General features: G+C 49.2%; 2 protein-coding genes across 3 annotated transcripts; one reads left to right on the top strand and one right to left on the bottom strand.

Annotated features, from left to right (window-relative positions):
- Positions 1-12,676: 12,676 nt before the first annotated feature.
- LOC127308009 (serine/threonine-protein kinase STY13) lies at positions 12,677-15,666 on the top strand. Of its 2 annotated transcripts, none has more exons than XM_051338768.2 (3): positions 12,677-12,867; positions 13,379-14,412; positions 15,081-15,666. In XM_051338768.2, the coding sequence occupies exons 2-3, from the start codon at positions 13,478-13,480 to the stop codon at positions 15,418-15,420; spliced, it is 1,275 nt and encodes a 424-aa protein (XP_051194728.1). In that variant the 5' UTR covers positions 12,677-12,867; positions 13,379-13,477; the 3' UTR covers positions 15,421-15,666. The 2 variants fall into 2 exon arrangements, with proteins under 2 accessions (XP_051194728.1, XP_051194729.1); XM_051338769.2 differs by having other exon boundaries at positions 13,358-14,412.
- A 503-nt stretch (positions 15,667-16,169) lies between these two features.
- On the bottom strand, positions 16,170-19,890 carry LOC127308008 (squamosa promoter-binding-like protein 4). Its single transcript, XM_051338767.2, has 4 exons — positions 19,437-19,890; positions 18,618-18,757; positions 18,146-18,367; positions 16,170-16,822 (listed from the first exon to the last, which is right to left on the bottom strand). The coding sequence occupies exons 1-4, from the start codon at positions 19,760-19,762 to the stop codon at positions 16,512-16,514; spliced, it is 999 nt and encodes a 332-aa protein (XP_051194727.1). The 5' UTR covers positions 19,763-19,890; the 3' UTR covers positions 16,170-16,511.
- Between the last annotated feature and the right edge of the window lie 2,774 nt (positions 19,891-22,664).

Below are 22,664 nucleotides of genomic sequence, written 5' to 3'. Positions count from 1 at the left end.
TATGATAGCGTCTTAGGTTTTGCTGGTAAATGGCTGTTCTTGCCAAAGCCAGCTCTCTTGCTTCTTCTAGCAAGTCCACATCGTTTTCTCTGGCCTCTTTGACCTCCTGCTCAGTATAGAGCTGTACCCTTGGTGAATCATGAATGATATCGGTTGGTATCACCGCTTCTGCTCCATAAACCATGAAGAAAGGAGTGTATCCGGTAGACCGGTTTGGGGTTGTTCTTATACTCCACAGTACTGATGGTAGCTCATCGAGCCAACATCCCGGTGACTTTTCCACCGCATCAATGAGTCTGGGCTTGATACCGGAAAGCACCAAAGCATTCATTCTTTCCACTTGGCCATTGCCTTGTGGGTGTGCCACTGAGCACAAATCCAGCCGGATGTTGTTGTCTTCTACGTAACCTTTTGAACTCACCTTGAGCAAAGTTGGTTCCATTATCAGTGATGATGCTGTGCGGGTATCCATACCGCAAAATGACATCTTTTAGGAATTTCACCGCTGTATGCCCATCACACTTTGCGATAGGTTTTACTTCTAGCCATTTGGTGAACTTATCCACCATGACCAAGATGTGAGTCATGCTGCTTCTTGCAGTTTTGAATGGGCCAACCATGTCCAGGCACCAAACAGCAAATGGCCATGTTAGCGGTATTGTTTTTAAACCGGATGCTGGGGTATGGTTTTGCTTGGCGTACCTCTGGCAGCCGTTGCATTTTCTTACCAAATCCTCATCGTTCTCCAAAGCAGTGGGCCAATAGAACCCATGCCGGAAAACTTTTGCTACCAGCGCCCTTGATGAAGCGTGATGCCCACATTCTCCTTGGTGAATTTCCTCAAGCATTTCTTTTCCTTCCTCCGGTTCCACACATCTTTGAAGGACACCGGTAACGCTTCTCTTGTACACCTCACCATTGATGAACGTGTAAGCTTTGGACCTTCTTTGTATCCTCCTTGATTCATTTTCGTCAGCCGGCAAGGTGCCGTTGATCAGGAATTCCTTAATAGGTTTAACCCATGACGGTATCTCTCGAACCAGAAACACCGGTGCATCTATTTCCATGCTATCCACCAGCATCATTTCTTCCGGTATGGGTACAGCAGTCCCCGAGCTTGCCGGAGCAGTCCCCGAGCTTGCCGGAGCAGTCCCCGAGCTTGCCGGAGCAGTCCCCGGGTTCCCTTCATCGATATCCATGGGTACTACGTGTGACTCTGGTACAAAAATTGATTCTGACTCCGGGCTTGGTTTGATCGATGGCACTCTTAGGTGAGCCAAAGCTATTCCGGGAGGAATTTCTTGCCTAGATGAGCCCAGCTTGGACAAAGCATCCGCGGCTTCATTTTCTGCTCGCGGCACATGGTGAAACTCACACCCTTCGAAGAATCCGGCAATCTTTTGCACGTGAAACCGGTACGAGGCCATGTTGGCATCTTTTGCATCCCAATCTCCGGAACACTGCTGTACCACAAGGTCTGAATCTCCATAGCAAATGATCCGGTGTGCACCGATTTCTTTTGCGACCTTAAGCCCATGGATCAAAGCTTCATATTCAGCGACATTGTTTGATGCCCTGAAATGCACTTGCAAAACATAGCGGAGGTGATCTCCTTTTGGGGAAGTGAGCACCACACCGGCACCTAGACCTTCCTTGAGCTTGGATCCATCAAAGTGCATCTTCCAGTATTCTATCCTCTGATCTGGCGGTTTGTACTGCATCTCCGCCCAATCAACAAGGAAATCAGCCAAAGCCTGTGATTTTATGGCATCTCTTCTTTCATACACCGGCACGTATGGTGATATCTGGATTGCCCATTTCGCAATCCGGCCGCTGGCATCTTTGTTGCACATGATGTCGGAAATTGGTGCTTCACTTACCACCTTCATGGGGTGCTCCTCAAAGTAATGCTTGAGTTTTGTGGCGGCCATGTACACACCATAAGTCATTTTTTGGAAGTGAGGGTAGTTTTGTTTTGATAGGGAGAGCACCTCGCTCAAGTAGTATACCGGCCTCTGGACGGTTTTTTCTTCCTCTTCTCTTTCAACCACAACCACTACACTCACAACCCGGTTTGTTGCTGCTATGTATAACAGCATAGGCTCTCTTTCTAGAGGTGAAGCCAGTATAGGTGCTGTGGCTAACATTGTTTTTAGCTCTTTAAACGCTGCGTCTGCCTGAGGGGTCCAGACGAACGTGTTAGATTTTTTCATGAGAGCATAGAGTGGCAGAGCTTTTTCTCCCAATCTGCTTACAAACCGGCTCAGCGATGCCAAGCTTCCGGTAAACTTCTGCACATCTTTTAACTCTCGAGGGATAGCCATTCTTTCTATTGCTCGGATCTTTACCGGATTAACCTCTATGCCCCGGCTTGATACCAGGAAACCGAGCAGCTTGCCGGCAGGGACACCAAAGGTGCATTTTGCCGGATTGAGTTTCATCCGGAACCGTCTTAGGTTATCGAACGTTTGCCGGATGTCATCGATTAAGGTGTTCTTTACCTTAGTTTTTATCACGATGTCATCCACATAGACTTGTACGTTTTTCCCAATTTGATCAAACAAGCATTTTTGCATACAGCGCTGGTACATTGCACCAGCGTTGCGCAAACCAAAAGGCATAGTGACATAGCAATAAGCCCCGTGCGGGGTAATGAACGCAGTTTTTATTTGATCTTCCTTTTTCAAGGGAATCTGGTGGAAACCGGAATAGGCATCCAGGAAGGACAACAACTCACACCCAGCAGTTGAATCAATCACTTGATCGATTCGTGGCAAGGGAAAAGGATCTCTTGGGCAAGCCTTGTTCAGGTTGGTGTAGTCGATGCACATGCGCCACACCTTCGGAGCTTTTGCCTCCAGGTTCTCATCTTTCTTCTTTTCAACCATTACCGGATTGGCCAGCCACTCTGTGTGCGTGACTTCCACAATGAATCCGGCAACAAGCAGCTTGGTTACCTCTTCTCCTATGATCTTTCTTCTGTCTTCACGAACCGACGCGATGGTTGCCGCACCGGCTTGGCATCTTTCCGGACGTTTAGAGAGTGCTCAGCCAGCTCCCTCGGAACACCTACCAAATCATCAGTTGACCAGGCAAAGATATTCCGATTCTCACGGAGGAAGCTGACGAGCGCGCTTTCCTATGCTTGGTCAAGGCCGGCACCGATACGAACGGTGCGCTGCGGGTAAGCTTCGGATCCAGCACAATGTTCTTTGTTTCATTGGTTGGCTTGAATGCCGGTGTGCCCATGTTTTCACTCATTGCCGCTAAGCTTATTTGTGAGGATTGAGCCAGCGCAACAGCTGTTTGCATTCTTTTCTTTTCCTCCGCGATCACCAGCGATTCTGCTAGGTTTGATCCGGCAGATGCAGTTTCTAGTGAGATCTTATAGTTTCCCACCACAGTCAGTGGTCCACGAGGTGCCGGCATCTTCATCTTGAGGTAAGCCGTATGAGTGGTGGCCATGAAAGCAGCCAACGCCGGTCTCCCCAGCAATGCATGGTAGGGACTGTCTAGATCCACCACCTCAAACTCCAGATTCTCCACCCGGCAATTGTCACGTCCTCCAAATGCCACGTCCACCCGAACTTTTCCTATCGGGGCACAGGACAAGCCAGGAACGATCCCATGGAACGTTGTGCGCGTTGGCTGAAGCATGTTTTCTGTTATGCCCAGCGTTTGCATGGTGTGCTTGTACATGATGTTGATGCTACTGCCATTGTCTATCAGCACCTTGCTGAACTTCACTCGAGTCTGCGGCCCTTTCATGATCGGGTCCACAACAAGAGCATATCCACCCGGATTCGGCATGATCTTAGGGTGATCCTTGGATGACCAGGTAATTTCCTGATTGGACCACATCATGTACTTGGGAACTGCCGGCATCACAGCATTGACCTCCATGGAGCGCCGGTGTACACTTTGCCGGTCTGTTGGCTCAGTGACAAAGACAACACAGCACAAATGCGGATCTTCGTAAACATTCCGGCCTAAAGGTGCCGGTGGAGGTGGCTGGTTATCATTTTGCTCCACCCGGTTAACTTGCTGGTACTGCTGCCGGTTTGGCTGCACCGGTAAGGCGTTTGCCCCGGTAAGTGGTGGTGGTGGCGGTAGCTGTTGTTGCTGCTGCGGCATGTCTTGCGGTGGCCGCGCATCTTTCACTGTTCCTTTTTGCATCAAGTACTTGGTCCAGGTACAATCCTTCGTCAGATGGTTTGACGGATGTGCCGGATTCGGCGTGTGCCACCGGCAAGGTTGATCCATGGCAGCTTCCATGGTGTATTTCGCGGGTTCTTGCCAATTCTTCTTCTGGACCCAAGGTTTCTTTTCCACCCATTGTTTCTTAGGACCCGCCCATGGCTGCGATCCGGTTTTTTGCCTCTGGCTGTCGCTGGCCTCAAAGTTTTCCTGCACAGCAGCAACTTGCTGCGGACCGTACCTTCGATCCGGAAAATCTTCTCTTCTTTTGTTATTCCGGTTGTCCCGGTGCTGTTCGTGGCGCAGCTGTTCCGGCTCCGGTTGCACTGCCGGCTGCGTTGGGTCTCCCAACGCATAGCTATCCGCCACACGTATCATTTCTGCCAACGTTGTCGGCATGTTGCGCTGCAACTTTTGCCACAACGGTGAACCTCTTCTGCATCCACTGCTAAACCAAGCAATGGCTTGTGCCTCGATCACCCCTTCACAGGAGTTCCTTGTGGTGTTCCACCGGGCTAGATAATCCCGGTCTGTTTCGTTCGGGCGCTGCACGCACAGAGCAAGTTGCTGCGGCCTGTTTGGCCTCTGATAGGTGCTGCTGAAATTGCTCACAAAGGCCTCCTCAAAATCCAGCCAGCCATTTATGCTTCCTGCCGGCAAGTTGTTTAGCCAGATTCTTGCCGGTCCAACCAAAAACGATGGTATGATCCTCACGGCCCAACGCCGGTTTCCTCCTCCTGCTACGGTTCCTCCACCGCCTGCAACGTATACCGCGGTCACGTAATCCGCGAGCCAATCTTCCGGCTTTGTGGTGCCATCATATGTTTTTGTGTCACGGGGCAACATAAAGTTGCGAACTGGTGGTTTTTCTTTCATGATCCTTGGGCCAAAGCACTTCGGACCCGGAGGACCTTCCTCCTCGATCATTTCTGACAAGTACACTCTATCCAGACGGTGCCTCGCATCCCGTTCCGGTAAGTATCTCTCTCCCAAGCGTTCTCCCAATGGGTTCCGGTATGCTGCCGGTCTGGTGGAATCGGCTTCATCGTAACATTCCGGTACCGCGGCCCTTGCCTGCCGGTACCTTGGGGGATCTATTTCCTCCTCCTCGTACGCTGCCCTTGCAGCTCGATAGTTTTGCCCGGTCTCATATCTACCGGCATGATTGTTTCCGGCATAGCCTCTGGCGTAGCCTCGCTCTGCCCCTTGGCTTTTTCTACCGGCATCGTGTTGCCCGGCTTGTTGCTTTCCGGCAAGAACCGGATCGTACACAGTCATCTGCTGCGCATTCACCTCTTTTTCTCTCCTTTTATCCGGATGGGGGGACGATGCCTGCCCATGGGACTTGCTACCGGCATTCTTTGTTGAACGCGCGGATTTTGAGGCCGCTGCCTTGTTCAGCTTAGCCAGCTGCTCAGCATTTTGCTGCTCTATGGTTTCCAGCAGCTCTCTGACACGCTCTTGCTGCTTTACCAAAGCCTCTCCGGAAAGCGACTCGCACAGCTCTACTGCAGCCTTAGCAGCTTTTATAGTTTTGTCCGGGCTGCTATACTTAGGCTTTTCCACGATGCTAACAGATGCAGAGGCACTCTTGCCGGCAAAAATCTCTTTGCGCAAATCTTGATCTAGGTTGCGAGCTTTTAGCCGGTTTTCCGGCATCCTAGCAGCATGCGCGCTAACAGAAGCAAAGCCATGGGCAGCGTTATACTCACGTACGGTTAGGTTCAGCTCGCGCTGCGCCCTGACGATGTCCTTGCCGCTCTCCAGCATCTTCTGGCGCTGCGCCTCCAGCTCCGCCTGAGCTGCTGCCGGGTCGATGTTCTGCGCGATGGGGGTGGCGAGGACGTTCATCGCTGCCTGGAGCGGTGTCTCCGGTGGCGCGGATGATGCTCCCGCTGCGCCTGCGCCACGCTCCAGCGGTGGCTTAGCCGCACGGGTCGAAACCGCGCGACCGGCACCTTCAGCCGCAACCTCCTTTCCTGCACCAGCCACACCGGTCATCATTACCTCAACGCTGCCGGCGGCGCGGCCAGCACAAAGCCATCTTGGCGGGTCCGGTGCCACCAGCACCGGCGAGAGGCGCTGGCGCACGGGGACGGTGCCGAGGTAGACGCGGTGGCTGCCGAACTCGATGATGCGGCCGTTCTTGGGGAAGATGCCGCCGTTGGCGAAGCAGCCCGCGTTGTCGTTGATGAAGTCCATGGCGTAGATGCTCTGCACCAACGCGGACACCGTACGCTCGCCGGAGACCTCGAGGACGCCCGCCCGAATGTGAACTCCATCAAGCGCCACTTCCAGCCCCACGGTGGGCGCCAACTGTCGTCGTGGTGAACGAGCAGATGCCATAGGATGGCTTAGATTGGGGCCGAATGGACGCGAGAGGATTCGGGGGAGGGTTTGCGATCAGGTGGGAAGAGATTCCGGATGGTTTCCTCAAGAACTTGGCCAAGGCCAGAGGTTGAAGAAGAAAGACACAAGGAAGAACTCCCTCTAGATCACCATTTTCATTGATTCATGAGTTACAGGCTCTGCCTTACTACACACACGCGTACTTACTTGCCCGTGAAGATGGGCTGCCCCCTCTCCTTATATAGGGGAGAGGGTGGCTTACACTGCAAGAAACCCTAATGGCATCTTTGACTGGACAAACTACTTTACAGAGTTACTGTACAAAGCTACTTTAACAGGCTACTGTACAAAGCTACTTTAATCATAGATGACACCGGGGCCTTCTTTTATCATAGAAGCGGACGTCTTCCGGCTTCTTTGGACGTCACCTCTCTCTTTGGCGCCAGGGCTCTGAATAAAGTTACTTTGCTTAGCTCATCCTTGTCTTCTTGCTCTGAAGAGAATCTTTGACCAGTCCTGCCGACAGGCTCTCCTTTCCGGTATCTTCTATACCGGGTTCCGGCATACCCCTTTGGGGATACCGGCTTAGCCTTGCTCTCCCGGATTCCTACTAGGCTTCCGGTAAGAACATTAAACCGGTATCTTGATGGCTTAGACCATCCGGTTTGGCATGCCTTTGGCATACCGGGGGTTATCCCCCCAACATTAAACACAAGGTCGAGCGAGAGAGTGTGGCGGGAGGAGAAAGAGTCTACGAAAGCAAAAATATTATGGTCCCAAGCCGAGAGGAGACCACCAGAGGATCCCACCGCATCGATGGCACGGTTGTCGCGGAGATTGGGAGGAAGGAGGGAAGCGATTTTTTGGGCCGAAAGAGAGCTCAGTTTGGTTTCCTGTAGAGCAACCAGGCCGGGCCTGGCGGCGGCAAGGTCAGCACAAACCGAGGTACACTTGTCGTCCTCACCCAGCCCGCGAACATTCCAGGTCTCAACAGCAAAGCAAAGCGTACTCATATCGTAACATAAGGACACCGATTGGAACACATACGATCATAGGTAGGCAGCTCAGTCCAATTAGAGGAAAACACCGTTACAGGTTTAAGACGAAACAAATAAAGGAAAAAAGGGGGTGATGCTCCATCCGACTGACGGAAGCAAGGACTGCTGCTTAAGCTAAGGTAGATGATCAGAGATCGGGGAGCATGGGCGGCCCTCACGCGAGAAAGCTCCCGAAGAACACGACGATGGAGCGGCATCATCCAGAACCGGAGGACACCGGGGCAGCGCTATCAAGAGCGTCGGGGTCGACGCCGCAAGCAGCAGCAAGGGCACGGAGGCGCGGGGCAGGGATAGCATCAGGAACCCCATCACCCACGAAGCCAGCAGCCTTAGCCGCAGCTCGCAGCCGAGGGGAGCCACCGGTGAGGTCGAAGCGGGAGGCCTTCACGGCTTTGGCTTTGGACAACATGTTGGAGAACATGGGAGGCTCTTTGGCAGCCAACCTAGAGCTACGGCGGGCTTTGAACGCCGAATCGGCCGCGCGCTTGGAGCGAACCCTTTGCTTGCGCGCCGCATCTTCATGGTCATCGTCGCCATCGGGAAAAACGGCCTCCGCGTGGCATGGAGCAGCCGGCGCGCGAGTAACAGACAGGGGGGTAACTCCATGCCCGTCGTCGACGACGGCGTTGTCCAGAGGCGTGGCCGGGATGGCCAGTGTGTCGTACCACTGGATGAGGAGCACGGGAGGGTTAGGCAGGGTTTCACAGGTTTTAACGAGGTGATCAACAGAGAGAGGGGGACAGGATTCACCTGCTCAGCATCAAGCCCAGACTCGGGGAATTGGGCTGCAAGCCGACGGGCCAGGATGCGGTCCCAGATCGCCACAGGTGTGCTCTGGGCCGCAGGGGAGAAGTGGCCAAGCTCGAAAGCAGGAGGCACGTCGTCGATGTCCTCGAGCGCCGCAGCGCGCGCGAAGCTGGCTTGACGATGCTCCACGATACGCCGCCACAGAGAGGCAACCGAAGAGTTCTCGCCGCGTCCACGCACCGCCGGAGGCGAGCCGTGGACGGAGTCCTCATCGATGTCATCCATGCGCGTCGTCCGAGCTCCGTCGCCACGCCCGCCGCCCCCGACCAGGTCGTCGAAGTGGCTAAAAGGCCTGGTGGACAGGTCCTCCTCAAACGGTCAGCATCGCACGGCACGAAAGTGCACCTCCGCCGAGCTCTGGCCATGGCAGTCATGCATGATCAACGTGTTCGGCACCTCGCCGCCCTAAGCCAGCTTGAGGACGAGCCTAACCGCGGAAAAATCGATTTCCGCGAGGCAAAGCGGGTCGATGCAGCACACGCTGCCAATCAAGCGGAAAGCATTGCGGATGCCGCCCTCGCCCCAGTGCTCAACGGGGAAGCCGCTGGCGGTGACGAGCGCGAGGCGCTCGAAGCGCCAAAAGAACCGGTTGCCCCCCTCCTCCGGGCGCTCCAGCCTGATGGTGTGGCCTTCGAAGGGGAGGGGAAACCGGGACATGGCAGCGGCCCGCTCCTGCTCCGACGCGAAGAGCACCATGAGCGTGCCGTAATCGCTGGCCGCGAGCCCAATATGCGGGTTCCCACCGATCTCCTCGAAAGCTCGACGCAGGAGGAAGCCGGGGGACGCGGCAGCAGGCTCAAACAAGGCATAGGCGAGGCGACGGCTGATGGAGACGTTGGCAGCGGGCGGCATGAAGATCTCGGCAACGTCATGCCCACCAAGAGGGAGCTGCGGCTGCAGCGTCGCGGGGGGATCACGGCGGGCCGCCATGGGCGCACCGTCGCCGGCTCCAGAGCCACCAAAGGCCGGGGTCGATCGGTGCGCGTCGGAGGCCGGCGAGTCCACAGGCGCCACACCCCTAGGATAGGGCGTGGGAGGGCGGAAGGCGACACGGGGCACCGCGGGGACGACGCTCCTAGGGGACGGCGGGGAGGACGGGCGCGAGCCGGACAGACGCAACCTGGGGGTCGAGGGCAAAAGATGGTCAGAGAGAGAGGAGAGGCAGGGGCAGAGCGGCAGTAGGTTAAGGGGGGCAGCTCACATGTTCGGCGACGGTGACCGACCCGACCACACGCAGCGCAACGGAGAGGATCACGGCAGCCAAGAACGCGGTGCTCCGGCGAGAGGCACCGGTAGCAGAGGCGGCGCCCACGAACAGGAGAGAAGACGAGCCTGGTTTGCGTGTTTTTGCGGGTGGAGGAGATGTTGGAGAGGAGGGCATCCTTATAGGACCGAGGCCCGTGCTCAGAGGCGTGCGGCAGCGACCCCATGCCCGCACCAGAGTCGACGCCGGAGTGGAGATCAGCAGAAAACAAGGAGGGTGCGCGGGATCTCGCACGCGGTGAAGAAAAAGAGGCGACATCCTCTCCGCAGACGTCGTCGACCTCCCTTTGCCCGCAGGGAAAAAGCACACGCCCGGCACAAGGGGATGGGCTGGCCGGAGGCGTGGCAGGCGCCGAGGTCCTAGGTTGGGGGAGTAGGGGCGTAGAGGCCATGGACGAGCTGCAGCAGGATTCGAGGGGAGCTACAGGACAGGGCGGGTCAACGGGCGCGCAGGCCATAGCTTTATCCACTCTGTCCACGAGGGAGCCAGAAACGTCCACGGGAGCGGGGCCCACCTCGTCCAGGGCAGCCTCGAAGACCGCCACATCGGACAGGTTTGACCCAGGAGCGGGGGTGCAGTTTGACTGCGCGCAAAACAGGATCATGGCGGAGCAAGGAGGCCATGCAGGCAGCAGCTTCACCACCGCCGTGGCCTCGCGCGCGGAGAAGTGCAAGAAGAAGCTGGATTGGCCCATCCTGATAGTGCGCAGCCAACGATCAGGCTGCGGATGAAGGGAGAAGCCGCCACCGTCGAGAACACAGCGCCGCCATGGCTCCGGACAGCGAAGGCGTCGGGGAAGGAGGTGAAATGGTAGTTTAGGGCATTGGCGACGGAGAAAGAGTTAAAACGAGGGGATAGGGAACCAGGTGTGATCCAAAACCGGCTGAACTCACAAGAACCTCCAATGGCCGAAGCAACCAACGAGTGGAACGACCAGAGTACAGAGTCAAGGAAAGCCGCACCTGGGGTCCGGTGCAACGCGCCATCCTTCTTGGGCACAGCGGGAGATTCAGGGCGGCGGCGCTCGTTGCTGTCACGACCTGGGACAGCCGAGATGTTGTCCAACGCAGGGGCGGCGGCTTCGGCACCAGGAGCACCGGTCACCATGGTCTCCGCTATCGTGAGGACGGCATCGACGTCAGGCGGTGGAATTCATGGGTCCGCCCCAATTGGAAGCTGGAGGCGCGCCGGCCGTGGAGGGCCTGTTCGTCGCCAACGGCGGATGTTGCCGTTAGAAAATATCAAGCCGCCGTCCAGCGGTGAGAGGGGCCACCTCGCGGTGGAATTCATGGGCAGCCTCAGGCCCATCTGGGAGCTCTCCGCCGTGCCGGCTATGGCGGGCATCTTCGTCGGCCACGGCGATGGGGCGTGCGAGGCGGGGGGTAAAAGGAGAGAGTGGAATACGTTAAGGAGGTAAGCACTTGGGAGCCAGCAGTTGGAGAAGCCGAGACGAAGAAGAATAGAAGTGGATTTTTGGGAAGAGACAACATCGTGGAAGATGAATCTGGAGAGAAGTAAGCGGTCATTGGTGGGGTCCAGCTACTGATGTTTCTAGTTTGCACAAGAGAGAAATATCTGGTAACTCAATGACTACCCGTAATTGCGGAGAATTTTTTTTTGCCATCGCAGTCTCGCAGATAACCACCGGATACAACGCAAAAGTGGGAGCAACCGGCAGAGTATGCCTAAATAACCGGCAACCGGAAGGAAATCTGCCCTAAAAATAAAGGGAAAAGAAAAAAAAATGGATGGTAAGAGTCCACCGACCGTAACAACTGAACATGTGTCACTAAACGGCTGAAGCCTCGATCGTGAAAATAGCGCATCAACAGTAACCAAATCTCTCACGGATCGCTGATATGTTTAACTTTTATATAGTGTATAATATGCATGGTTAAACATAGAAAGCTTTGAATTCTTACTACATTTGTATGTCATGTATTTCTGGATGGAGGGATTAGTAAGAAGATAGTCAACTTAATACTTAAGCTAGGCATATCACCAGTAATGTTGGACAGGATCCTAGGTGTTGGTACACATAACATGTGGTAAGAAACTTAGCACTTTAGACAACTTAGGCATATTATTACTTTGTTAGATTAAGAGAATGTTGTAGACAACAACTAAAGGCAATTGTGCATATGATATGATGTAGGCGACTTATCTAAATTGGTCGGTAAAATAGAATATTGTTGGATATATATTTGTACACGTGTTATGTTGTAGGAAACTTAGCATCCATGGTAGGTAATTTAGAAGAATCTTCATATGAAAGTGAAATTTCTCCAAATAAACATTTTGCACAAACATATCGACACATATTGAGATCTCCAAGGCTTTACATCGGTGGTAAGCTACGAGGACGCCAACGGCAGCCGGATTAGTACAACATTCGTCTTGCAACCGAGAATGAGTTACGTTTTATCCCGCCATGTCCATCGTTGTAGTGAACATGATAACTTGAGTATTCTGTGTCACTTCAACTCGAAGTCCCAGTGCATCTCATTCCAAGTCGTATGTCCTACACCACACATGGACAAGAGTGCCTACATGTGAAGCAGAACTTCATGCCCTTTCCTTCCTGTCTCATGATACAAAAAGAAGACAGTATTTATAAGTGATAGTTGGATCCATCATTACGTATCCGAACTATACATTGACTCCATCATCAACCAAGCAACCACATAGAGTGCATGAGCTTCATTTGCAATAAATAGATGATTCACTTCATGAACCGACATTGTGAGCAATAGAGATGAATGTGGTTCATATAAATGGGACAATTGATCGAGTAAGAAAAACACATAGAAAAACTACTTCTAACCATGAATGTTGTTGTTATGTTCTGCATTAGTGCAACAAATTTGCCACGACGATGAATTAATCGGCCCAATCATTTGTATTGACCGAAGGACCAATGTTGAACAAAAAGGACCGAACTGAGAAGCCCGGAAGCAACAGGGGGTAAAACGGGAACCCGCAAGCACACTAACGACCACCTCTCCCTTCCCTTTCCCACACTCGAGTCGTCGTCTCTCTGCTCCGGTCTCCGGAGGAAAAGCGAAACAGCACCCAGCACCCAACCCCACACGCCAATTCGGAATCCTTTTTCCCCTTCCGCCTCCCACCTCCGGCGCTTCGTCCCCGCGATCCCGCCGCCTGCGTCCCCCGATCGTCCACCTTCCTGCCGAGGTAAGTCTCGTCTCGTCTCGGCTCGCGCCGCCCAATTCAGCTCCGAATCGCTCGGCTTCCGGGGACGGGCCGCAATGGTTTTAATTGGTTGGTTGTTGGTTTCTTGCGCGATTAGGCGTTGGATAGTCGATTTTCGCGTCACGGTTTGGGCCGTTGTTGCGATTAGGAGGTGGAATTTTGGAGGGAGCCATCGAGCGATCGAGTCTTGGATGGACTTTGGAGATGCTTCTGCGTTTGTACGGGAAAAGCTTACATCTAGGTCATGGTATAGCTGTTTTGAGTGAAATGGGTAGATTTCACAGTTTAGTAGAGAAAAAAATCTGTTATTTATAGCAATTTTTTGCGGGGATATTTATAGCAATTTTTTGCGGGGATATTTATAGCAATTTTTGGGTCCTTGCTGTAGAAAGAAGTAACTTCTATCTATATATATATTTAGCCTAGAGTTACGTGTGGTGCGTGTGTCTGATAGCTCATTTCAAAGCCTCAGGTATATTGCTGTGGTCGCCAGGGCTAGCGGGCGCGCCGAAGAGGACATTTCCTGCGGGAGGAGGATGTGCAACTAATCTGCAGCAGCAGCTCAGACTGTATCATTCTATCTTTTGACGACATGGCTGAGGGGGCAAGGTTTCATGGTATGATTGGCGGTGGTGGCAGAAAGGAGATGCAAGGAAACCAGTTCGACGGCTTCCACAACATGCCCTACTATCACAAGATCGACGAAGGCTCCCACATGTCGGTGGACAGCGCCGACAACTACAACCTGTCCAACTACGCCGGTGGCTCCGTCACCATGATGTCGGTGGGTGGCGACAGCAGCGTGGCCTCGAACGAGTCCCGCACCGTCATACTTAAGCACCCGGGCCTCCGTGATGCCCCGACCGCGAGCTACTCGGTCGGCAGTAGCGTCTTCCGCCCCAACCGTGTGGCCGCGCACACGCTCAACGAGGATGCCTTGGCTAGGGTCTTGATGGACCCGAACCATCCGACGGAGATACTCAGTAAGTACCAGCAGTGGGCCATTGATCTGGGGAGGTTGGACATGGGGGTTCCTTTCGCGCAAGGGGCCTTTGGGAAGCTGTACAGGGGGACATACATTGGCGAGGATGTTGCCATTAAGCTGCTAGAGAAGCCTGACAACGACACAGAGAGAGCGCAATCGTTGGAACAGCAGTTTGTGCAAGAAGTTATGATGTTGTCCACGCTGAGGCACCCGAACATTGTAAGGTTCATAGGGGCTTGCAGGAAGTCAATCGTGTGGTGCATTGTTACTGAGTATGCAAAAGGTGGCTCGGTCCGGCAGTTCCTGGCAAGAAGGCAGAACAAGCTGGTACCTCTGAGGCTGGCTGTCAAACAAGCGTTGGATGTAGCTCGGGGAATGGCATATGTGCATGCCTTGGGATTTATACACAGGGATCTAAAGTCAGATAATCTTCTGATTGCAGCAGACAGGTCCATTAAGATTGCCGACTTTGGAGTTGCTCGTATCGAAGTGAAAACAGAGGGGATGACACCAGAGACAGGAACCTACCGCTGGATGGCACCGTAAGTTATTTGCCTCTCTGTTTCTTATTTAGATAAGTTTATCTTAATATATTTTAATCAAAGGTGTTTGACATTTAACATATGTTCACATGCCAAAATCTGTATTTGAAACATTCATTGTAGAACATTCAGCTATTTGTCAATAATCTGTTACCGCATAGTGGCATTTACTAACTCTGACTATGCAGAGTCTTATGTTTCACAAGACACCTTAATTTGTCATTTGACTAACAGCCTTCTGTTGCATCCCTGAAATGATTTCTATTGTAACATGGTTCCAGTCTCTTGTCTATACAAAGTATGGTTCGACATAATCCAAATCGAGGTATTTCTGAGTTGGCAATTTTTTGGGGCTACCGAAAAAGTGTATTTTTGTAATTAGGTATACATATCCTCTGTGGACGCAATTTTCGTAAAAAAGGGCTACAGGAAAAAGACAAATTTTGGCTAAAAATATGAGTTTTTATTCATATATACAGCCACATTTTTTTTGTTTCTATAGCCCAAAATAGAATTCCTTTAAACATATGTGTAGGTATCAGTGGAAAAAATGATTTTCTGAAATTCAAAAGTACAAATTTCGATTTTTTTTAAAATCCGGGCACTCTCGTGCCTGGGTGCTGCAAAGCCTCGTTCATGAGCTAGTGGTTTGTATTGTTTGTGTGCAGGGAAATGATTCAGCATCGACCTTACGATCATAAAGTTGATGTCTACAGCTTCGGGATCGTCCTGTGGGAGCTTATAACTGGCATGCTTCCTTTCACAAACATGACAGCAGTTCAGGCTGCTTTTGCTGTCGTAAACAAGGGTGCTCGTCCCGTGATCCCACAAGATTGCCTACCTTGCCTGAGCCACATCATGATGCGCTGCTGGGACGCGAACCCTGAGGTCCGCCCACCATTTACTGAGATCGTCAGCATGCTCGAGAACGCGGAGGTGGAGGTCATGAGCCATGTCCGTAAAGGACGCTTCCGCTGCTGTGTCGCTGAACCCATGACCACCGACTGAGATTATAGCAGGGTAGATGATCGCACCGGGGATTAGAGAACAAAAGCAGGGAAGAATCGAGAATGAGGCGATCTCATTGAATTCAGTGGTGCCTAGTAGGCTTTATCAGTGTGCATTCTGTCTTGTGTAAGTTGCACACCTCAAGTAAATGTAATCTCTTCTGAAATATCAATGTCGCTGTGTATGCTAACAAGATCTAATGGAGCTTTCATATGTTAATATAATTTTTATTTGCTCTTCTAGTAACCCAAGTTTCTGCTCCTCATCTGCACCTTCAGTATTAATCTTTATTTTGGCCTTGTTCGGTGCTTGTTATTTGGAGATTGTAGTGCCTGCCATTGTTTGCATGCCCCAGATTTCATATGATTCCTACTTGGTTGGTCACCTGCCAATTGAATCAGTCACTGTCACCTGGTCCAAATTTATGTTCCAAAGTGTTGATGCTGTTTGAGAAATTTTAACAAAGTGCAAGTGGGCTGGCGGTTTCTATTTGGACTCCACACCTTGTTGAGCTGTTCTGACTTCTGACTCAATATCAGCCACATACTGGCCTGATCCAGGGAGATTTATATCAACAACACGGGCAAGACGGTTCTGCATCTCTGTGTACGAGCTGTCTGATTTGTTTGCTCTCAGGAGACAAGATCGTTTTCTTTACCTGAAATTATATGATTAATCTGTTTTGATGTATGTGTGCTCACGTTTCTAGAGAGAATAGAATAATCGTAATTTAAATTGAGGATAAGTCCAATTGGGCTGTTCTTTTCTCACTTCACAACAAGACAATTGGGTTTTATTTGCACAACGAATATCACATCATCATACACCTGTTCTAGTTATTTGCTGCAATACCAATGGAAATTACAAGCGCAATGGCTGATCAGGGAGAGCAAAAAAATTATAGTCAACACATCATGAGACAACTCATGTCCAGATTTATCAGTAAGACTTTCAAAAGAAATCAACAATTGACAGCAGGGTTGTAGAATAGTATATAGGTAACATTAGCACTCCAGTAGGTTGATAGGAGCAGTTCTTGCATAAGCTCTTGCTGCTGATCTAACTCAGCAATGGCTCATCCGTTTCACACATCAATTCATCGGGTTTAGACCGAAGAAAGTGGACTCGTAGCCATTGCTGCTGCCGTCTAAGGTAAAACGGACAAGCTGAGATGACGGTGCCATAGGCTGGTGCCCTTCGACGAAGGACGCCGACGCAGAGCTCCCTCCATGTGACGGAGGCAGGGCCCTGCTGTTTTGGCTGGCACCGGTGAACTGGACGAGGCAAGATGCTTGCAGTATAGGATCAGGTAATCCACAAGAACTAGCTGACAGAAGAGAGAGAGCACGCTGAAGATCCGGTGCTCCACCTAATTTTGAAGCAGATAAAGATGAGTCCGGACCTGCAAAATCGATCTATCAGTCAGTCAATCAATGAATTGAAAGGATTCTCTCATCAAAGAATGGCCAGTGAAGAACATCCAAGTATTGGTAGCAGAGATATCTGAAAAGATAAATGCAAAGCGTGTGGTTCATATGCATTTGAACTATTGAGCAGTACTGCTGGCAAGCAAACTGCGGTACATTTGGTAGTATGTAACTCGTTCCCCATGTTGAAATACCAGTATATGGCCCACCTTTCCTGGCCAGCTTAAGCTTTTGGTTTAATTGGTTGGAGCATGAAACTCAGCAGTCCATTATTTACTACTGTATTATGGACCTTCGAGAATGGAGATGTCAAAATTTTGGAGTTCCTAAGCTGATTTCTGTATATTATCTAAGATCTACAGATTTTGTAGCTTCAAATGTGCGATGATTAGGAGAATTTTTGTATCAAATTTTGGATGTCCAGGACTAACGTAACTGTGGAACTATACGTATCAGCTATACAAAAAATCCAGGTGCAAGTTATTCAAATATAATATGGTAGTTAAAGCCGTCAGCGGAAAATTATGATGTAGCTCGTCAGGAGCAGAAAAAAGAACTTAAGTCAAACTAATGCAGGCAGAACAACTCTACAAAGCACAAATGTTGTCCCATAATATTGCATAAGCCTTTCTTTTTCTCTAAGACTCCATTTCATTTAATCATTTTTTTTCCTGATTCTTAGATCCTTCCATCACTAATTTGGATCCAAGACGATTTCTTATGAACCATTCGACCCAAGATTTACAACCACATCTATCAATGATGATATTTTTTCCAGGGGACAAATTTCCAGAGAAGAGTTCCTACATGTAAATCCTGTTTCGAAGCTATAAATGCTGGTGAGAAGCAGGAGTTCAAAGTGAGTTTTGCCTTGTAAGATCCGCATGTCATACCGATGAGTCAAGGCCAACAAGTATCTCCCTAAGTTTGAGTGGGTCGGACCCTTTTGGACCAGAGTTTTGCATCTTTGATTGAAAGGATTTTCTTAGGAATTTTATACAATTGTAATACTCAGGAAATTTTCCTATGCTGGTCCTGGTTTGCAGGATTTGTAATCCATATGAGTTTTTTTCCTATGGGTGTACTCCATTTCAAAAGGAATTTCCATTGACTCAAATCACTTAGAATGATTCCTACATTTTCCCTATGTGCACTTTTTTTGGAATCTTGCAATTCAAACATCTAACACTTTCTACATAGGCAAATACGCTGAAGCACCTAAGAAAACAGATTGCATGCAGTTTCTTCATTGATGTCAACATTTCAGCAATAGCAAGAAAATGATTGACAAACGATACCTTTCATTGATAATAGCCCATCTATGTCATGACTCAGTGTTGGAACAGCATGAGGTAGACGAGATTTATCCAGATTTTCTTGTCCATTGATTGATACTTCTCTTATTTCCTTTACTTGTGGGAGCTTGAAGTCAGACGGGCTGTTCCATGGAGAAATGGCAAACGGCCTTACATGGCTAAGCGGAGCTTTGTCCCAAACAAAACTTATTTGCCGTCTATCATCTGTAATGAGAAATAACAAAAGTATTTAATTTGACAAACGATATAAGAACGTACAAGACTTACTGAAGACAATTTCTGACTAATCACGGTATAAACGAAAGCTGAAACCCATGCCTAGATCAAACTCAATTTCATGAATAAGTTCAACTTAAATAGCATAAAACAGAAATCTTAGTGCTATGAGACAAGCAAGGATTTTTCGCTGTTGCAAATCTTGCATAATTACCCACTTAATGTATGGATAAATTACCAAATATCAACGATGATGGCAGCCTTGCCGGTGCAAAGGAGAATGCATCTGGCTGTTGCTTCCGGCGCCGAGCATTGTGATCCGACAGTCGCCTCCGGCAGCTCCTCTTCTTCAGGTCAAACTCCGTCAGTGGATGGAACCTTGATCACCAAAACCCAAGCAATCAGCAAAACCACACACTACATAAGCTACTTATATAGTGCTAATCGCCATCCAAAACTATACACAGAAGATAAATCTTCACACAGTAATTGAATCACAGTAGCCACTGCACAACAGAATTTCATTCCAAAACTGCACAGGCACAGGACAAGTGCCATGCCAAAACCGGAAACACGCATTGCGCAACCATTCACCCATGTACTCCGTAGTACGGTTCTCCGCAGGTAGACAGTACTATGTAATCATGGGAAGGAAGCATCTTCGCTTCCCAAATCGGGAAACAAGCCGTACGAACACGATGTAACCAGAAGACTAAAAAGCACCAAGATTGTGAGATACACAAAAGACAGAAGCTTGCACGGATTAATCAGCCGACTAAGCACGCAATTATAGCATAGCGCGATGCATCCTGGTTTAAGGAATCGGGTGAATTTAAAGAATAGGTACGAGCTTGTTGAAGCTCTGCGCTTCGGAAATTCCAGGAATGAGAGGCACACGCAAAGTCGCGCAAAAGCAATCGCAGAAAGGTGCGAGCTTGAGAACCTTTGAATAGAGAGCAATCGGAAGGACGGGAAAAGCGCAGCTCCGGCGAGGAGCCAAACAGAGTGCAAGAACACGACTCCGGCGAACAAACTCGGAACGTCAGGAAACACCCACCGGCTGCACTGCTGGCAGAAGCGGCGCTCCTGGCCGGCGACGACGACGCGGGGAGACTTGGTGTGGGCCTCGCAGACGCGGTGCTTCCGGTGGTACTCCTTCGCGGCGCGGAGCTCGACGCCGCAGCCCTCCACCTGGCACCTTGCGTTTCCTCCACCTCCTCCTCCTCCGCCGCTTCCCTCTTCCCCCACCGCCACCTTGGCCCGCTTCTCCTTCCCGCGCCTTCCTGCTGCCTCGCCCGAGGAGCCCGGCGCGGCGGCGTCGGCCCAGTCCCAGAGGAGGTGAGGCGAGGAGGACGGGGTGGGCTTCGAGGCCGTCCACTCCATGCCGGACGCGGGTTTGGTTGGTCAGCTTGGGATTTGGGGATCGAAGAGGAGATGAACAGTGTGGACTGTGCAGGAGAAGAAGCGAAGAAGCAGAGATGGGGAAGAGACTTGGAATAGAAAAATGAAGTCTTTTTCCAGTGTTGGGTCCCTTTTCTCTCTCATCTTTTTTCCTTTCTTGTTCTTTTCCTCTATTTTTTGCTCCATTTTTTATGATAGAGTTCCTATAAGTGGATTGTCGAATTGTTTAGGATGCTCTATCTACTTAATATTAACTGGTTTTTAGAATAATTCTTTGAATGAAATAAATATTACATGCAAAAAAGGAGATTGTTTATTTCTAGGTCACTACAAATTTCTATAAGTATATCCAAGTGCCAGGGTAACTAGCGGTCACCTGCGCGTTTTTGTTTTTTACCGCGAAACTAGAGATGCAAGTGGGCCAAGATTAGGATACCCTCTACCTTCTTTGGTTTTAAAAATGAACTAACAGATTTGGATGACATCATCATTTTAGTTCAATTTTAAAGTGTACCCTAGTGTTGTACGGCTTGCATATATACGTGAAACGACAACGTCATCACACTTTCTCCCCACACCCTAGTTCTTCCTTGCCGCCGGTGAACCAATGACGGCTGAACTGCATGCATCTACCACCCGTAGCCTCTGTCGAACATGTGTCGCATCTCAGCCCCGTTCTCTCACATATCCGCCTCTACCGATAGGACCATGTGTCGGTGCAGTGGTGGGGCCATGCTGGATTTGGGCCTGCCGGGAGTAGAGAATGCACGGTGCAAGAACGATTTTTTTTCCAAAAAAACCGGGACAACATCCCATCCTCGTCCACCTCAACCATATATTACTTACACACTAGAAACTATTGTATCATTCTAAAAAATAATTGTACATTATATCAAGGCTGCAACTTTGGTGCCGTGGTACATGCAAGTTAAAGCCACTTGCAGTTAAAAATATTTACAACGGATAATTGCCAAAACATAGGAAAAAAATCTTAAACTACGGTTATACAAATCAACCAATATAAAAAAAAACTTTATAGAACATACAAGTATCTAAGATCACATGTAACTCATTTGAATCCAATGTGCTCCCACTTTTTGATGTCTTCTTATCTGCTAGCTGGAGCTAGTAAGCACCCATTTCACAAGAGCTTGGCGCGAGAGGCTGATCGTTGGATGAGCACAAAAGACAGGAAAAAACCAGTGTAAGAATGCAGTTTGTTTGCATTATCATGAACGTCTAGTTGATAGAATTGTAAAAAAAACATGGTTTAAGTACGTAATTGTACATAGTGACCAACATAAATTATGAGTTTCTTAATTTAATAGCATGGTCAACAAATGATATTTTATGTTTGTAGCCATCATGTATGACGGTTGTGCCGACAGGAGTGCACTGAGGAGAAAAAGGAGAAAAACGTTATACAATCACATCCAGAAGAGGACGAGTGATTAATCGTCATCTGGCCGAAGTGGTTCATCTCCAGTACCATCAATGCATTGTGAAGAGAACATGTGCTCACGTTTAGAGGAGCATATATACACACTAGTCTATTGAATGCCGACATACCAGATGATTTTGAAAGTTCGTCTCTTCTCTTGATCAAAGTCTTCAGTGAACAGTGTAGCGCCTACGTTGCGGAAATTGGTGTTTATTGTTTAGAGTTGCAAGAAATGGATCTTGCATAAGATTTTTTATTATTGAAGGAGGAAGACCCCTGGCCTCATGTAGAAAGATATGTATGTATATTATGCATAAAAACCCTCCATAAAATTGTTTAGAAACTGTACATGCTTGAAACAAGATGTATAGTCATATGGTATAGGAGTTGCGCTATTTGACCCCCAGGCTGCAGAATAGTTATTCTACACCCACCCTCTATCTTTGCAACCGTAAATGATTTTTACGTCACACAATTTTTTTGTTACTTCGGTAGTGGAACAGAACATAAGAAAAAAATAGACATGTCAAAAGTAAATAAAATTACGTGACGTACAGAAATATGACGTAAAATACATATTTTTGGTGTTTTTTCCACTGTAATAACTGATACAATGTGTGGTTATGTCATTTTTTTATTGCGAGTCAACATGAACGTAATTATTTGTATAAAAAACATAATTTTATGAGTGTAACAACATAAAATTATGTTGGGTGCAAAATAAATTTATGCACCCTGGGAGTCAAATAGCATTACAATTTAGTAGGAGTATGATGTTCTTAATGCTTTCAGAGCCAAACTATTTTCACCTTTCAACAAGAGTTTTCACTATTATAAAGCGTAAAGAAGAAAAGAACAATGAAAATTTTAATGCCCGGTGACCCTTTATTTTCAATGCTATTATTGAGAGTCTGAACTTGAGAGAAATATCTCTCTTGGGAAGGCAATTCACATGGGCTAATAGACAACATAATCCAACTTATGAGAAGTTTGATAGGATCCTGGCTAGCATTGAATGGGAGAAAAATTCCTCTAGTGTCGGTGAAGGCTCTCACCACTCCTTATTGATTCGGGGGAGCATGTTTTTTTGGGAAACAAATTTGTTTTTTCTTTCGATTAGCATGGTTAAAACAAGAAGGTGTTTTTTTAGATGGTGGCTAGGGAGTGGAATATGATAACTCGAGGAGATAATCCTATTGAAGTTTGCAAAATAAAATTTGACACATCCGACAATACCTCAGTGGTTGGGCAAACAAATTGAGTGGCTCTTACAGAATTGAGAAAGAACATTTACTTAGTATTATTGACATACTTGATCTTTAGGCCGAAACAACTCCTCTTCCCGACAATGAAAGGAAGTCTATGCGCGATGTTCAAGATGAGCTCACCAAGCTGAGGTGGGAGGAGGGGCGCCAAGGGCGAAGGTTAAATATATTCAAGAGG

The sequence above is a fragment of the Lolium perenne genome, chromosome 6, assembly GCF_019359855.2.
Source record: "Lolium perenne isolate Kyuss_39 chromosome 6, Kyuss_2.0, whole genome shotgun sequence".
Lineage (NCBI taxonomy): Eukaryota > Viridiplantae > Streptophyta > Magnoliopsida > Poales > Poaceae > Lolium > Lolium perenne.
Note: the sequence above shows the minus strand (reverse complement) of the source record. Positions and strands in the feature narration are given on the sequence as shown.

Coding starts and splice junctions, on each gene's coding strand:
- LOC127308009 (XM_051338768.2), top strand. CDS start 13,478: ATGGCTGAGGGGGCAAGGTTTCATGGTATGATTGGCGGTGGTGGCAGA. Junction 14,413..15,080: donor ACCTACCGCTGGATGGCACC/GTAAGTTATTTG, acceptor GTTTGTGTGCAG/GGAAATGATTCAGCATCGAC.
- LOC127308008 (XM_051338767.2), bottom strand. CDS start 19,762: ATGGAGTGGACGGCCTCGAAGCCCACCCCGTCCTCCTCGCCTCACCTC. Junction 18,758..19,436: donor TTCTGCCAGCAGTGCAGCCG/GTGGGTGTTTCC, acceptor TTGGTGATCAAG/GTTCCATCCACTGACGGAGT. Junction 18,368..18,617: donor GCCATCATCGTTGATATTTG/GTAATTTATCCA, acceptor TTCTCATTACAG/ATGATAGACGGCAAATAAGT.